Genomic DNA, 17151 nt, shown 5'->3' on the forward strand with positions numbered 1-17151 from the left:
TGATTTTTGTGGGGGGTTTTTGGGGGGGAGTCTACTTATTTTAGCAGTTACTGATAAAATCTTCATCTATAATTAGGAATTTTCCTATTTCTCGCCTTAGTTCTGTCAGATATTGCTTCAAGTATTTCAAAGCTTTTCACTGGCTATAGAATTCTAGTTTGATAGTTGTCTTCTTTCAACACTGAAAATTGCATTCTGTTGTGTTCTGGCTTCCATTTTTTCTGATGAAAAGTCAGTAGATTTTTTTTTCTCTGAACATAATATGCCCTGTCTTTCCCTGGTTACTTTAAACTTTTTTCTTTTTATCTCTGGTTTTTAGAAGTTTGACTCTTACATGTTTAGTTTGTTTTTCTTTGAATGTATTCTAATTTGGATTCACTGAGTTTCTTGGATCTCTGAGCTGATATTTTCCATCAAATTTGGGAAATATTCAACAGTGATTTTTTTCAAACAATTTTATTCTCCAAGTTTCCCCTGCTCTCTTTCTAGCCCTCCAATCTTATATATATTAGGCTACTTTATATTTTCTCATATCACTTAGGCACTATTCTATTCTTTTAATCTTGTTTCTCTTTTACAAATTTGATCATCTTTATTGATATTTTTTCAAGTTCACTGCCACTTTCTTCTGTAGTAACCAGTCTGCCCTTAAATCAATCTAGTGAATTTTTTATTCCAAACATTGTACTTTTGGGTTCTAGAATTTCCATTTTGTTCTTTTTTTTAGTATTTGTATCTTCTTCTGTGATCTTCATTTGTGTATTTATTGCCTCTTTTTTTTCCTTTACATTCTCTATCATATATTTAATAGCTGTTTTAAAGCCTTTGCTTGATTATTCCAGCACCTGGGTCATCTTAAGGTCTGTTTCAATAGATTACCTTTTCTTTTGGCTGTAGCTCATGCTTTACTCCTTCTTCCAGTGTCTAGCAGTTCTTCTGATATGGTGGATATTATGAATATTACTTTGAATATTATTCTATAAAGGGTGTTGTATTGTATCCAATCAGGCAATTAAAATCTTATTGGCCTTGGTTTAATGCTTGCTTTGATGGATATATTTTCATATTGTCCTTAGTTTTAAGGCAAGTTTATTATTCTAGAAAATTATCATTACTCATAAAGCATGCTTTTTCTGAGGTCTCAACTGAATATCTGACTTTTGACTTTGGCTGGGTCAAACTACAAATATTTTCTATTACGGTTGATCTTAATCTCCACATTTATTTCTCAACTTCACAACAGCTGCTCCTCACAAGACTCTCTGAAAAACATCTCCATAGGTTTCTGGGTGTCCTCCCTGCCTAGTTCCTTCCTCCCTAGAACACTGACTTAAAAAATGTCAATCACGTTAGCAATACCCAAACTCCCATCTCCAGTTCTGTGACTCAGTTCTCTTCTTGGACTCTGCCTCCTTGTACTTTGATTGGAAAATGCCTCCAGGCAGAAAGTCAAGGAGAATAGAAGGCTCGCCTCATTTATTCCCTTCCTTCAAGGATCACAGTCCTTTGCTGCCTATTGTTCCAATGCCTGGATCCTGTATCTTCTGTTTATGATACCAGTTTTCTGTCATAACCAGCCATTACATATTTTGTAAGTGATTTTGAAGTGGTTTTCCTTTTCAGGGAGATGCATTGTTTTGTTTAGTTTTGTTTTTAGACACATACTAGATACTATGTGTAATCCCAATCACAAGTTTAAACATGAGACTCTTTACTGTGGTGGTTGTGGTTCTGGGTTGCACTATTAGGGGATAGCATGAGCTAGGATCTTTTTGTTCTAAGGTACTGTGTGTGTGTGTGTGTGTGTGTGTGTGTGTGTGTGTGTGTGTATAAGAGTTATCACACTGACTAAATTATAAAATAAATCAGACATTAGTTAAGAATACTATAAAGCATGTACAGTGGGATGATGTGAACTTCCTCCTGTCTATAAGTTGGTCCATTATTTTTTGTTTTTGTATTCAATCTTCAGTCTGTAACATGGGTGTATTTGACACAGGATGTATTTGTTAGGCTTTTAAGAGGAAGCATGTATCTTCTATGCCACAAATATGCTACCTCTGTGAAAATACTTTGTAAACTGTAAAGAGCTATGTAGGCCTCATCATTTTATTACCTTGTTCCAAATCCTATCTCTATGCCTCTCCTATCTAGAATTCATGATTCCAGTATATAATTGTATTAATTTTCTGTTGCTATATGAAAAATTATCCCAAAACTTTGTGGCTTAAAACAACAAACATTTATTATCTCAAAGTTTCTATGGATCAGGAATTTAAAAGCAACTTGGTTAAATGGTTCTGACTCAAAGTCTCTCATGGGGTTACAGTCAAGGTGTCAGCTAACATTACCGTCCTCTGCAGGCTTGGCGAGGCTTGGAGGATCCACTTCCACGTTGGCAGGGGCCTCAGTTCCTTGCTGGCTGTTGATAGGCAGACTCAGCTCTTTTTCACATGGATGTCTCCATAGAGCTGCTTGAGTGTCCTCACAGCATGGCAGCCGACTTTTCTCAGAACAAGTGATCCACGAGAGACAGCAAAAAAGAAGCCACAATGCCGTTTTATGACCTAATCTTGGATATGATACACCATCACTTCTGCTATATTTTATTCATTAGAAATGAGTCACTAAGTATAATCTATGCCATAGAGGGAGGGAAATTAGGCCCTATCTTTTTTTTAACCTTTCAAGAGACTTTTAAACATATTCTAAAATGTTTAATTGACACATAATGATTGTAGGTATTTATGGGATACAGAGTGATATTTTGATACATGTATACAATGTATAATGATCAAATCTGAGTAATTAGCATATCCATCACTTCAAACATTTATCATTTCTTTGTGTTGTAAACATTTAAAATCCTCTCTTCTAGCTACTTAAACATATACAATGAAGTATTGTTAACTGTATTCACCCCACAGTGCTACAGAACACTAGCATTCCTCCTATCTAGCTGTAATTTTGCATTAATTAACCAACCTCTGCCTATCTTCCTCTCCCCAGTACTCTTCCTAGCCTCTTATGACCAGAGTTCTACTCTGTACTTCTGTGTAGGGACTATCTTTTAAAGGAAGAAGTATATTCAGATATACTTTTTAAAAATTATTATTTATTTATTTTTGAGTTGGAGTCTCACTCCATCACCCAGGCTGGAGTGCAGTGGCACACTCACGGCCACCCCAGCATCAACTTGCTGGGCTCCAGTGATCCTTCTGCCTCAGCCTCCCAAGTAGCCGGAACTACAGGCATGCACACCACACCTGGCTAATTTTTTGATTTATTGTAGAGATGAGGTCTTGCCAAATTTCCCAGACTGGTCTCGAGCCTGCAGGCTCAGGCAACCCACTCGCCTTGGCCTCTCAAAGTGCTAGGATTACAGGCTGAGCCACCAAGCCAGGCCCAGATATACATTTTAAGACCACCATAATGTCATATTACATTCTCCTGAACCAAACAATGTATCTTTTCTTGGATTATCTTGGATCTACTATACAGGCAAAATTTCCTGAACGAGTCCCTTTCTTTTTGTAACTAAAACATGAGCTTAGCCCACCGGGTGGTTTATCTATGATGTCTTTGTGTCACCTTGAATGGGTAAATCTTGACAGGTTTTCCCATTCTTAGCTAGTTGTCTATTTCAGTTTTTCTCTTCGTAGGCATGTATACCTTTTTGGAAATGTTTATTAGTTTTTCTGAGCATTGAGAAGGGGAGAATATTCACATAAAGTGCTTTCTATGTCGTGGCTAGTGATTTACCATTTAAAATGTGAATTTGATCAAAAATTCGATTTGCTCCTCAATTATATACTATGCTGTCTCTTCAGAACCCAGAAATCTCTCTTTAGAGGCATGGAATCTGATCCTCTCCTTGATAATTAGAAAATCCTGGCAATGCATTTGAAATTATTGAAATTATTACGTAAATACTGTATTCCAAGTTGGGGGAAGATGGTAGGGCAAAAGTACTGCTGACAAATTGTATTCACAGGTACTACCTAAAAAAGTGCTTTGAGATTTCTAAAGAGTGCTTCAGATTTGTTATGATAATTATTTGTCTCTGTTATCACTCTGTGCAACTTCTACTGACATTTAATATTGAATATGAACTCATGAGAAATAGAAAATTCTCTCCCTCTCTCACTTAATCCATTGAATCCGCCTGATATGAGGAGCAATGCCATGTGATTATCCCTAAGCAGAGTTCATCCAGTTCATTTAGCAAAGTTCCCACATTTGAATATTGACAGAAGAATGTACTTACATTTGCTTAGTTATTTTTCATTAAAGTTAATACAACAAACAATCCCTTCTCACTTCAGTATTGGTATCCATTTTTCACAGATTTCTTACCAGAGCCTTTTTTCTCTCAGGCATTCAAATAAGCACAAAGCAAAGAGTACTATCATAATTTTCCTGTTACTTCCTCTTGGGAGTGTTAAGTATTTGGGGATCACTTAAAAGAAAACTACCCCCTTTTCACTGGTCTCAGTCAATTCCCAGTCTCTCTGGTCTATTTCCTTGTTTAAAAAGAAAAAAGAAAGCCATCAAATGCATTTTTAAATTTTTTCAGAAAGAAAGTTTGATAAAAGAGCCCAAAACTCTACATATGTCAAACGTTCTGCTTCTTAGAGTATCTAGGCAAATAAAAGTTGAGGTTCAACACACTTGAGTCACCAGTTCTCATCCAGAGCTGTGTAGCATGAAGCTCAGAATTGGTAAGTGTATTGCTATTACTAAACCCTAGGGAGTACAAACTCACACCTCGGTCTTCAGTTTCTAAATCCTGCGCTTGTTCCAACATGTATACCACTTCCCCTCTGGAATAAAGGAACTCAAAAGAGAAGAAATATTGCTCATGATAAAGAAAAGTACCACCAAGCTCCAGATTCTACTTCTGCTGACTATGCATATCTATTGTCCTTGAGGTGGGAGCTGATTGCTACTTCTGAATAATCTAGATAGATTAATGCTACCTGCTGTCTGCTGCCCATCTGGACCCTCCCAGGGGCTGGCTCTCTGTGCTGCCTCATCGGATACCTCCCCTGTTCCAGGGTGCCTGCAAAGGCCAGCTTCCCTTAGCATATTTATCTTCAGCCTCCAGTGCACAAGCAGAGCCCACAGTAGACTAACTCATTTATTTCTACTCACTTATTGATGGCCTTTCATAACCAAGTTATTAAGTCATCAATAACTTCAGAGAAATAAATGAATGGATCCAGAACTGGGCCAAGAGATATTTTAGACACATTCTGAAAATTTTATCTAGGATCAGTAGAAAAGTCAGTGCTAGGCCATCAGTGGTATTTCCCCCACTTGGGAAAACATATCCCACAAATGTTTTATTCTAATTAGAATCAAGTTTATTTCTCTGCAAACTGGTGAAATGAATAACATCTTTAGTCACCCAATTAAAATAAAGTTCGTTTGTTTGTTTAAAAAAAAGATTACGTGTTCATATTTTTCTAAAGTATTACCTAATGTGTGTTTTTCCCATCAGCTGATTAAAATGATCCCTGGAAGTTTTGCCAAAAAAAGAGCATAATCTCTTTCAGGAGTGCTTGGAAGTTCTGATATATCCCCCCTTGGGAAATAAAATAAAAAGGAGAGATGAAGGCAGAGAGGATTTCTAAGACCTCGGGAAACCTTGAAACCAGTATCTGGGAGTCTAAAAAAAATTCCTAACACTGAAGTTCCTATGGAGATACTTCCAAAGCCATTAGCAATCCACCCACCCAAGGAGAACCGTGCACTCTCACTATGGAGGGTATATGTTCTTGCTCTATCAGTCTCCATGAGTATCTCATTATACTGGCCTCATCTCCCCGTTCAGAGATAAAACCCTTTTGCCCTTGTTTGCTCCCCACTCACACCCTGGGCTCCCATCTACTGAATGAAAGGAATCCTTGGCTGCCAAGGGGCCACACTGTGCTTGAAAATCTCTACATGCCCCAGTTGCCTGTTTCCTCATCTGTTAAAAAGATGCAATAATAGATATACTTCATCAAATTGTTATAGGAATCTAAAGCGTTACGTGAAAAGCCTTAGAATGGTGTCTGGCACATGGTAAGCATTCAAGAAGTGTAGCTGCTATTGCTGTTGTCATTAATAAAAATATTGTATTTTTTGTGTGATTAGAACCCAAGACCAGCCAGTCCAGTTTCCTCAATTCAGTTTACAAGAAACTGCAGCCCAGTGAGGTTAGGTAGCCTATTGTAGAATGAAAGCTTTTGTGCTTTAAAAGTCTAAAGGCTGAGTGATATACTTGCAGGAAAAAAAAATCCTCTTTGGAGTTTAGCCACCCTAGACTCAGATTCCAGCTCTGTCCCAGACTTGCTAGTTATATGACTTTGAGCCCCCTTTTTTCCTTCTCTGGGCTTCTGAAGTTCTCGTGTGCAAAACAGTAATGCAACCTACCTTGGTAGATTGTCTTGAGAATTGGAAAAATAATGATTGAAAAAAATTAATGACTGGATAACGGGACTAGCATGCTGCCTAGGAGTTAATGAGCATTCAGTAGCTGGGGATGTCATTATCGGGAGCATCGTTCAGTTGGGCTACTTTCAGAGTGGCTGCCACTGACTACCAGCAGAGCTCACCACGACACTGTTCACTCTTACTGAAAAATAAACAAAAATAGGTATTTGCTGACACTCCTTTTTATCAGTTTTCTTCAATAAAACTCATCAGTAGATATTAGCAGCTACCAAAAATTATTTGGGCCTGTTGGTGGATAAAAATGTATATATCACCGGGTATGATGGCTCATGCTTGTAATTCCAGTACTTTGGGAGGCCAAGGAGGGAGAATTGCTTGAGCCCAGGGGTTTGAGACCAGCCTGGGCAACATAGCGAGACTTTGTCTCTACAAAAAAAGAAAAAAATATCCAGGTGTGGTGGCACATGCCTGTAGGTCCCAGCTGCTCAGGAGGCAGAGGGGGACGGATTGCCTATGCTCAGGAAGCTGAGGCTGCAGTGTGTCTTGATCTTGCCACTGCACTCCAGCCTGGGTGAAAGAGCAAGACTGACCCAAAAACAACAGCAACAACAACAAACAGGTATATATCATTATGATTCTTAAAGAAAATGACAGGGGAGAGGGAAAGAAGAAAGGAAAGTTCCCACTGTTGGTCCAGAGCTTTTTCTACCTAAGCTCACTGGACTGCAGTTCCTTGTTTGTAAACTGAATTGAGGAAATTAGACTGACTGATCCGGGGTTCTAATCATACAAAAAATGCTATATGTTTATTAATAGCAACAACAATATCAGCTATACTTCTTGAACACTCGCAATGTGCCAGACACTATTCTAGGCGCTTTTCACATCATAACTCTTTAGATTCCTAAAGAGGCAGAAAGGGCTTTCACTAGTTTTGTTTAACATGAGCAGTTTTGCTCTGCCAGCTAAATCCCACATGCTTGGGACAATGACTCAGAAATAACTTGCAGAGATTGCAAGATGATGAATTAAACACTTCGTGTAGTAGTGATTTTGCAAATCTAACACCTTTGCTGGAGTAGAGATGGTTAGAGAAAGGTGCAGGGAAGGATGGAAATTGAACCTGACACCCTGGTTTTCTTCCTTGGGGAAATATGAGTAAATACTAACTCTAGACAGCAAGGTGTGGCACTCCGGCCTTATCCACAAACAGACCTGCAGAACTTTCATGTCCATTAGTGGCCCACTGTGGGGACTGGGAATGGAGAATGGGTTCCATAGCCAAGTAACTATGAGAAGCACTTCCCTCTTGAAGATTTACTATGCTCATTTACAAATTAACAACTCTGAGAAGTTCTGCACTTAAGAAACCCATTTAACACTGTCTAATCCATCCTTTCCCGAATGACTGGCACAAAATTTCCATCAATAACACATGAACAGTGGCATACCAAGGGAACACTGTTCGGCAACCTGTATAAGGTTTATAAATGAAAGATCTTAAGACAGCCAGTGAGAAAGGCAATGAGGGGTTTAGATTTTAATTTCATTGTGAATCTCTGCCTCAACTATTTTTAAAAAGGATAAGTAACTTTTAAGTGAACCATATTTTACTTTCATGTGTTATTATATACATATATATGTTATATGTATATATACTGTTATATTATTAAAATGTGTTTTAATTTGTGGGAGATGGAACAATTGGCATCTATGGGTACATATGCTTCAGAGGGTGGAATATTTCCCTGTGTCCAGCTGTTCATTATTAACCACTGATGGAACTGGCTAGAAAAGAGAAAAATAAAATGGAAGCAACTCAACTTAGACTCATCTAAGGGCTGGCCATGGAGCATTCAGTGAATTTCTGTGGTCTTCCAAGGGTCATCATATCCCCTGAAGAATATTCATATTGTTTCTGGATTGCCAACTCCTGATACAATTTGGAGATGGAGACTGTGGACCCAGACATAGCAACAAACTCCACATTAAGATATAATGTTTTTAATGATGGGGATAATTACAACTGATTGGAATTCTCTTAACCCACAAAATGGAATACAGAGAAGTAAAAGTGCTACTAAATATCTTTTTACCACACTGCAAATTTCATCATCACCTGTCTCTAAAGTCTACAGAAATCTTTCACCTTTTTAATCTTTCACATTTTTATCCCCTACTCTCACATAAACACCTATCAAATACTTTCTCTTTTTCCCCTAATTTCTTTTCATCCTTTCTCCCTTTGTGGCTTTTGTGGAGAGAAAAATAAGTGAGACAAGGACGTTCAATTATTACAAATGGATATCAGTAATAGCTATTTCCAAACTCTTTATAACATAAGCAGAAAGATACTCAAAAATCCACCATAGCCTTTGGTACTGATTTATCAAAAAGAAAATGAATAAAAATTAGTATAACTATTATCAGACTGTTATCCCTTTAGCCTTGACCTTTGGATAATCCATAAATAAATGCCATCCAAATTCGACAGAAGTAAACTGCAAAATTCCCACAACAGCAATCTGACAGAAATATCATTTTTATTGATGTCAAAAAGTAGTGTTTCTTTGCTGTTTAATAAAATTGGAATTATTAAGTAAAGTAAATGTTGAAACACACTAGAAGAGTCTGATCCACACAGCAAGATCTATGAGCTAATTTGCTTGGCAACTGCTTCAGCCATTTAGATGAAAATGCCTATACTTAGAAAGGTTTTCTTTTTTAATGTAGTTAAATTTAATTTGGTTTGGCATGTATTTTTACATTAAAATGTGTTTGACTATTTATACAATGTCTTTTTCTATTGTCTCTCTCCAGGAAGCAAAGAACTTGGATAAGAGCAGGACAAAAACGGAGAGTGCCCGGCTCTTCAGAATGTGGTATGGCTTTGACCACAAGTATCCTTTGATAATAATGATTTCACAGATCCTGCTGCAGGCAGAGAATTACTTTGGACACTTAATAATTGAAGCAAGCACTCCTGCTCTTCAAGAAACACTGAAAGGTAAAGTGACTTCACAGCAAAATTTATTAAAAAACGTGATTTCATAAAAATAAAAAGCTGGGTAGTCCATACTTAAGTGTTATAAAGAGCGAAAGTGAAATCTTTCAGAGTCAACTGTATTTGGTGTTTTCGTGACAATCTAATATTTTCTAATGCCAGGTGATAAAATCATATACTTCTGAAGAATAGATCTATTTCACTGTTCCTCCCGTTATAAAACTCTCACTGCTGGTTGAGTTGGCCAAATAGACTTGCCTGATTGAGAGTGTTACATGAAGTCTCAGTAGCCTTTGGCCAGAGTAACCCAAAGCTTTTGCATCCTTTTCTGCCAGGAACCCATCTGTGTGCTTTTGTTTCATCCTATGAAAAATGAAAGAATGGGGGCAAGGGACAAGAATGAATGAGCCAAGGAGAATGAGTCTGCTTTATCAGAGTTCATCATAAAATAGCACTGCTTTGTTTTCTAGGCAGACTTGAGTAAGCTTTCTGCAGTGAAAGGCAATTTAAAAATTCTAGCAATCAGTGTAAACACAGTAGCTCAGATACACCTTGTCATGTGATTTGTAGGGGTGAGAAGTCAGGCCTGAAGTGCTTTGCCATTGTGAGCTGCAGTAAGCAGTCCATCTCTAATCCCAGGCAAAAGCACCAAGGAAGAAAGGAAAAAACTACACTGCAAATTGAATGTGTTGGATCTTTGTAGCCAGTTTTTCACAGTCATAGATCCCTCTCCTTTCAGTGAGAAAATGTTAGTTACTAGATGATTTTAAGGATCTAAGCAATGAATAAAGCCACAATAGATCGGTGGGAGAGGAAGAAGAATTAAGAACAGGAAAAAGAAATTCAAAGAATAGTTGAAGAAAAAGAGGTAAAAATGGAAAAAGGGAAAGAAGGCAAGGAAAATACTGGAAATTTGCCATAGGAAGGAAAGGAAAGCAAATTAGAGGAATGACTGTGGAAAACAGGAAACGAAAATTAAGTAAAAAAGAAGTGAAAAGGCAACTGAAGATTGCAGAGACAAGCAAAAATAAAGCAACATGAGAACTAGAAAGCAATTTTGCAAAAGTAGAGCATTCCAAGAATTATTAAACAGTGATGTGGAAGGTAGAAGTTTTTGAGGTTTGAGTTTTGTTTTCCCCCAGCTCTGTTACCCATGGTTAGATATCCTGCCTTCCTCAACCTTCAGTTTTATGGTATTGTGGTTCCTACCACCTTACAAACAGACCATCCTGGCCATTCGCTACCTCTTGGAGGTTCAGAGATTTCACTAACTACCTGAAGTCTTCTGGTCTCTCTAAGGGAAGCAGTTCTTAGGTTATTGCTGGTTTATGCTCCTAGTTGAAGTCTCTTCTGCAAACAGAATTTGCCCCTGCTGTAGCTTGTAAGTATCAGATAACCTGGTAAGCACAAAGTTATGCAAATTTGACTAAAGAATTCATGCGATGAGACGTGCAGCAAGAAAATAGTAAATTGGAAGTGAGATAAAAGAAATGTGTGTTCAAATTCTGACAGTCTTGTAAGGAAGGCTTTGCAATGAAAAGGAGTGAAGTGGAAAAATAACTTGGAGACAAGAAAATGAAAAGTTGGATCCCACCCAAATTTTTAGCTTAGAGCAGTGACACTAAATTCAGATGATGTCATAGTTTTTGTCTCACTTTTCATCAGGAGTTTATTTCCATATGATTATAGACAGACTGGCAAAAATAAAAGCAGATTTACACTCCCAGTCATATCTCTTCTCATGGTAATTTGTCCTCCTGCACATTCATTCTAGAAATTGCAGCGCTGCCATCACCACACAAATATATTTTCACTCAGGCAACGAAGTTTTTGTATCTTTGTTATGCTCTGAATTTATACCTAGAGAGTAGCAAGCCAACCAGTTTCAACTTTGGGACCTCTTTAGATACATGGATTTTTAGAGACAAATTATCCACTTGGCAATTGTGATCATTCTGCTGTCCACTTAAAACCCAGGTAATGTCTCATGAACCTCATAAGTTAGGCCATACCAGTCCCACCAGTGTAGGGATGATATTCTTACCCTGACATCAGATTGCCTGGCCTGTACCAAAAGAAAATTGTCTCAAGGCTGAAAGAAATTGATTATGCAGTTCATGCAGTCGAAGATGTTCAAGTTTCATTTCAGCAAAATTGCATCATGCAAATGAGACATCAAAAAGAATTATTGACAAGAGAAAAAGAAGAATAAATAGCCTTCATACACACCTGTATCAGTCAGAGTTCGCCGAAGAAACAGAAACAGAACAGTACTTTACATGCACTTATACATTTATTTCAAGGAATTGGCTCATACAATTATGGGGGCTGGCACATCCAAAATTTGTCGGGCAGGCTCTCAGACGAGATCCAATGCTAAAGTCTTTAGGCAGGATTTCTTGTCCCTCAGAAAAGTCTCTGTTTTTTTCTAAAGGCTATTCAACGGTTTAGAAGAGGCCCACCCACATTATTGAAGACAATCACCTTTACTCAACTAATTGCAGATGTTAGCCACATCTACAAAATTCCTTTAGCAGTAACACCTACATTAGGGTTTAAATGATTAAATGGGAGGTCTAGCCAGGTTGACCCATAAAACTAACCATCATAGCATCCAATTTACATTTAGTTTATGTACTATATTCAGACCCAAGGATAGAAAACCCCTCTTTATTTATCAATGCTATCAAGAAGACAAACCACTGTCATACACGCTTTGTTTTGTTTTACTTTTTACATGCATGCACTTTCCTATATGTAATTTTCCCAAAAACTACAGAATAAAAATCATTAAAATTAGCATTCAGTGAGGATGAATAATGCCAAGAAGTGTGTTGAGGGCTTTACATGTATGATTTCATTCCACTTCCAAGCTCTGCAGGGTCTGAAGAGGGTAACACAACACAAATGGACTACTGATTGGTTCTGCCTCCACTGCAAGAACCTGGGCTCCCCTGCTGGAGAACGTTGTTGGAAGTCTCTGGTGCCAAAATTGATAATTAATTAAGGTTTCATTATGACTCAACGTGGGCAGCAATTCTGAATCATGCAGTATAAGTAAGAAATTGAGAAGTAGAGGGATGAGAAAGAGAAATAATATCACTGAATACAGATGCTTTGACATCAGACATGTTATTTCACTTCATCTTTATAACCACTCCTTTTGTTTTGCTTAATTCTTAAAAATACCCTCTTTGAAGTGGAGGAAACCAAGTCCCAGGTAACTTAAATAACTTTCTGAAGGCTCCATGGCTAGTAAGTGTCAACTCCATGGTTCAAGCCCAGATTCGTCTCCTTCAAAGTCCTTATGTATACTTAAGTGAACTTTACCATTAACAATTCCGTCTCCATGGTATCTCTTACTCTACCTGTAAGCCCTCATACCTTGATGCGTTCATAAAGTCACCATTAAAGCAACGAATATTTATGACTTCTTACATGATGTAGCACAGAGCTCACATCTCAAACATCGGTTGACAATATATGGAAGGATGAGGTTAAGGGTCTTTGTTGGTCACACAAAGAGCACCACCATGAAGCAGTCCCCAGGTTTCTGAATCAGACCCTCAACTTTTTATTTTTATTTATTTTTTTATTTATTTTTTTGAGTTGGAGTCTCACTCTGTCACCCAGACTGGAGTGCAATGGCCGCTCCCGGCCACCACAGCCTCAACTGCTGGGCTCCGGCGATCCTTCCGCCTCAGCCTTCCAAGTAGCTGGAATTACAGGCATGCACTACCACGCCCAGCTGATTTTTTTGATTTATTCTAGAGATGAGGTCTCGCTACCAAGGCGGGTCTTGAACCAGTGGGCTCAGGCAATCCACTCACCTCAGCCTCCCAAAGGCGCGGGATTACAGGCTGAGCCACCGAGCCCGGCTAGACCCTCAACTTTTTAGAAGCAGAAAGTAAAATATGCCAAAGATCCCAAGAGTGGTTCAGTCTCATAAGAGTTGGATTCACTCTAGCCAAGCTTAAAGAGGCAGAAGGTATAAGCCAGACACCAAATTCCTAAATTACAATATCCTTTCCTAGCCATGAGAAGGCTCAAGTCACAGTTTGGTCCCTGAGTCCCTCCTGTCTTACTCTTGCCTCCTGGCTCACTCTGTTCCAGCCTCCCTGGCCTTCCTCAGACATACCAAACACATTTTTGCATCCGGGCCCTCATACTGGCTCTTCCCTGAGACATTCATGCCTCCCTCCTTCATGTCTTTCATTCAATTTGTCAGTGAGAACTTTCCGGCTCCATACTAAATTAGCAGTCCCAACAGGAGCACTCCCTCACTCCTTCCCTGCTTTATTTTTTTCACCATAACACCATCTGACACGATATATACTTTATTTGTTTTAATAGTCTCCTCCAACCAGGATATGTGCTTTCTGGGGACAGAAATTGCATCTGTTTTTGTTCACTTATATGTCCTCAGGGCATAGAACAGTGCCTGGCAGGGAGTGGACACTCAATAAATATTTGTTAAAGGAATGACTGAATCGATCAAGCAAGCAAGCAATATTTTCTTTCCAGGGCACCTTCAGTGCAGACATTGATGCAGCAGGAAAATCCAATTAATTATCTGAAAGTTGCTAAGTGGGTCTGAAAGCAGAGCAAAGCAGAGTGGATAATGTTAGTGTTTTTATCCAGGCTACCCTGCATAGTCACCCGTTGCCCACTGCCCCCGGTCAGAGTGTCTCACATGCTAGACAGGAACAGCCACTCACAGCAGACCGGGATTCCCATTGCTTTAGCTGACCTCCTTCCTAGGACTGGTCCATTCCTCCTTAGATTTTATGCATACAGCTGATCTGGTACATTCAAGCCTGACTTTGACTTAGAAGCCATTCTCTGTTTGAGTGACTTTGAATACATATATCTTATCTCACCAATCATGTGGATTCTGTTAGTAACAAACTCAAAATTTTAAAGCCACCTATCATCCTCACTGGCAGTATCTTACAATGAGGAAGTTAGAAGCAGAAATTGATGCCCGCTTATTCAGATTTTAAGACATCGGATAAAATTATTTGCTTAGACTCAGAGTGTTACAGCTGGCACGGGAATCTTACATCGCCTTATTCATAGGTGACTAATGATCCTGCTAGGCTATCTCCTGTCTGGGGCCTCCTTTCATTCTATCATTTGTCATTGCTCTTCTTAAGCATGTGTATATATTAGTCCTACAAAGGTGAATGACACAGGATAAGAATGACCTTTTCCAAAAGAAAAAGGGCAGCCTAAAATCAGTTTTAGCACTTCCTGTATGCCGATAGCAACCGAAAATGAGGACTTATGTGGCTGCCAACATTTTACGCTAGTGTGAAGAAGATGCAAAGAACAATAGATTGGCAAGTTGACACAGTAGCCGCATTACATAAGGCCAGATCAATGGAGACTTCCTTCCCATCACTGGCTTGGAATGAAGAGTGCCCTGAGGTATTGCCAACAAAATGAAAGGCCCACGGCAGGACGTGCAGATACTGCCTCTCTGGCATTTTCCACTTTGAAGAGTTTGGCAAGGAAAGTGGCAGGTACCAGACCCCCTCCTGTACTGAGGTGTAATAGCTTGGGACTCCACTCCAGGTAATGTAAACATGAATATCAGGGGCATTAAATACTTAGAACCACGTATTTAATGGATTTAAATTTAATGACATTTTAGTCTTAACCAAAAAAACTCTGCCTCCTGAATCTTGACAGAATTCATTATATCCCACAGTCATGCTTATTTTAAATCATAGGTATGAATATTGTGAGCAGTAATTTCCATTTTAAATGATGATCCCTGCACTGCAATTTTCCCCCTATTCTGACTAGCTGAAGCATCCATGAATTATTTATTGGGATAGTACCATGGCCTTGTGAATGACTCAAGTTTACTTCACAAAAAACTCCCAGAGGAACAAGGAATGTTAGTTCTGTGATCCCAGTTTTATAAATGAAGCACCTGAGTCCAAAAGAGGGAAAAGGCACGTACAAGGTTACTGATGGACTTGGAGCCAGTATTCATAATCAACAGAAGAGCAGGCTGTGGCCACCTGAGAAATCCAAGGACCCCATTCAGGTGACCTATCCACTGTGTTCTGGTAGCATGATGATGTGTATGAGGCTGTTGTGAGTGTGCCTGGCATATAATCGATGGTTTTAATGTAATAGCTTTTTTGGTGGTTCATCAAAGCCTTCATCACTCTGGGAGTGAGATATATTTTACTTTCAGTAACAAGCAGGAAAGGTAGCAGAGGATGTAAGTAATTCTTTGTTCAATGGATACTTAATTGAGTGCCTTCTTTGTGCCAGCTGGTATACTTGGTACTGAGGGTCCAGCAGCAAATGAGGTAGGCATGGTTGGCCCTCATGAAGTCTTGCTTTTTTGCCTCATTGGAATAATTTATGACCCCCAAAGTCCTTTGAAATCATAGGTGGTCCCTAGCGAGTCAAAAGAGACACTCACATCACCAGAATTTCATGGAGGGGAGAGGGGAAGGACTTTTTAGGAGAGCCATACATTAAAAATCATTTCTAACTCTCACTTGCAAAAATGTAATCAGGTAACTCCACAGTAGCCTCAGAAAGCATCAAAATGTCAGAACATTTGAAAATAAACATAAGCAATCAACTTTTTTATTTATTTTATCTTTTTATTTTAAAGATGTGGGGTACAACTCAGGGTTAGGTGTATAAATGTTGATTATGCAGGTACCCTTGTTAATGAGGTGTGCCCCTCCCTCCCCTAGCAGTTTCCTTCAACTGCCAATCCCACCTCCTCCCCCCGGCAGTTTCCCACAACTGCCAATCCCTTTCTTTTAGTATTATGATAATTTTTCAAGGTCCACTTATGAATGAGAACATATGGTACTCTGTTCTTTGTTTCTATAATAGATCACAGAAACAAAGTATGATTGATTCTAAATCTATTCAAGTTGCTGTGAAGTCCATATGTTTGTCCTTCTTTATGGCTGTATAATATTCCATCATGTATATGTACCACATTTTTTTTTTAATCCAGCCCAACTTCGATGGGCAGCATGGTTGGTTCCATGTTTTTACTATTGTGAATAGAGCTGCAACAAACATACATGTGCAAGTATCTTTTCTGTATAATGATTTGAGTTCCTCCAGGTATATACCCAATAGGGGAATTGCTGGGTCATATGGAATCAATTTCTAGCTCTTTCAGAAATCTCCACACTGTCTTCCAAAGAGATTCACTAGTTTGCATTCCCACCAGCAGTGTAGAAGCATTCCTTTTTCTCTGCAGCCTCACCAGCATCTGCTGTTGTTTGTTTTATTAATGATGGTCATTCTTACTGTGGTTAGGTGGCATTTCAATATGGTTTTGATTTGCGTTTCTCTGATAATGAGTGAGGTTGAGCACTTTTTCATGTGTCTGTTGGCTGCCCGTATATCTTCTTTTGAGAAGTGTCTATTCATGTCTTTTGCCCATTTTTTAACGGGGCTGTTTTTTTCCCTTTGGCACATTTGAGTTTCTTGTAGATCTTAAATATTAGGCCTTGTCAGATATACAGTTGGCAAATATTTTTTCCCATTCTGTGGGCTGTCTCCGCGCTCTTGACAGTTTCTTTTGCTTTGCAGAAGCTTGTCAGTTTGATGAGGTCCCACTTATCTATCTTATTTCTTTTTTTTTTAGTTGGAGTTTCACTCTGTCACCCAGACTGGAGTGCAGTGGCCACTCCCGGCCACTGCAGCCTCCA

The 17151-nt window shown here is 38.8% G+C and overlaps 1 protein-coding gene across 1 annotated transcript in view; it reads left to right on the forward strand.

Moving 5' to 3' along the window:
- Positions 1 to 17151, forward strand: part of SLC9A9 (solute carrier family 9 member A9) — a 621198-nt gene that overhangs the window by 496118 nt on the left and 107929 nt on the right. Inside the window, exon 14 of the mRNA XM_008064167.1 lies at positions 9262 to 9341. Coding sequence (XP_008062358.1) covers positions 9262 to 9341 — 80 coding nt within the window. The remainder of the gene's footprint in view (positions 1 to 9261; positions 9342 to 17151) is intronic.

Source organism: Carlito syrichta, unplaced genomic scaffold (genome assembly GCF_000164805.1).
Source record: "Carlito syrichta isolate Samal-C Ts95f unplaced genomic scaffold, Tarsius_syrichta-2.0.1 Scaffold100616, whole genome shotgun sequence".
In the NCBI taxonomy this organism is placed as follows: domain Eukaryota; kingdom Metazoa; phylum Chordata; class Mammalia; order Primates; family Tarsiidae; genus Carlito; species Carlito syrichta.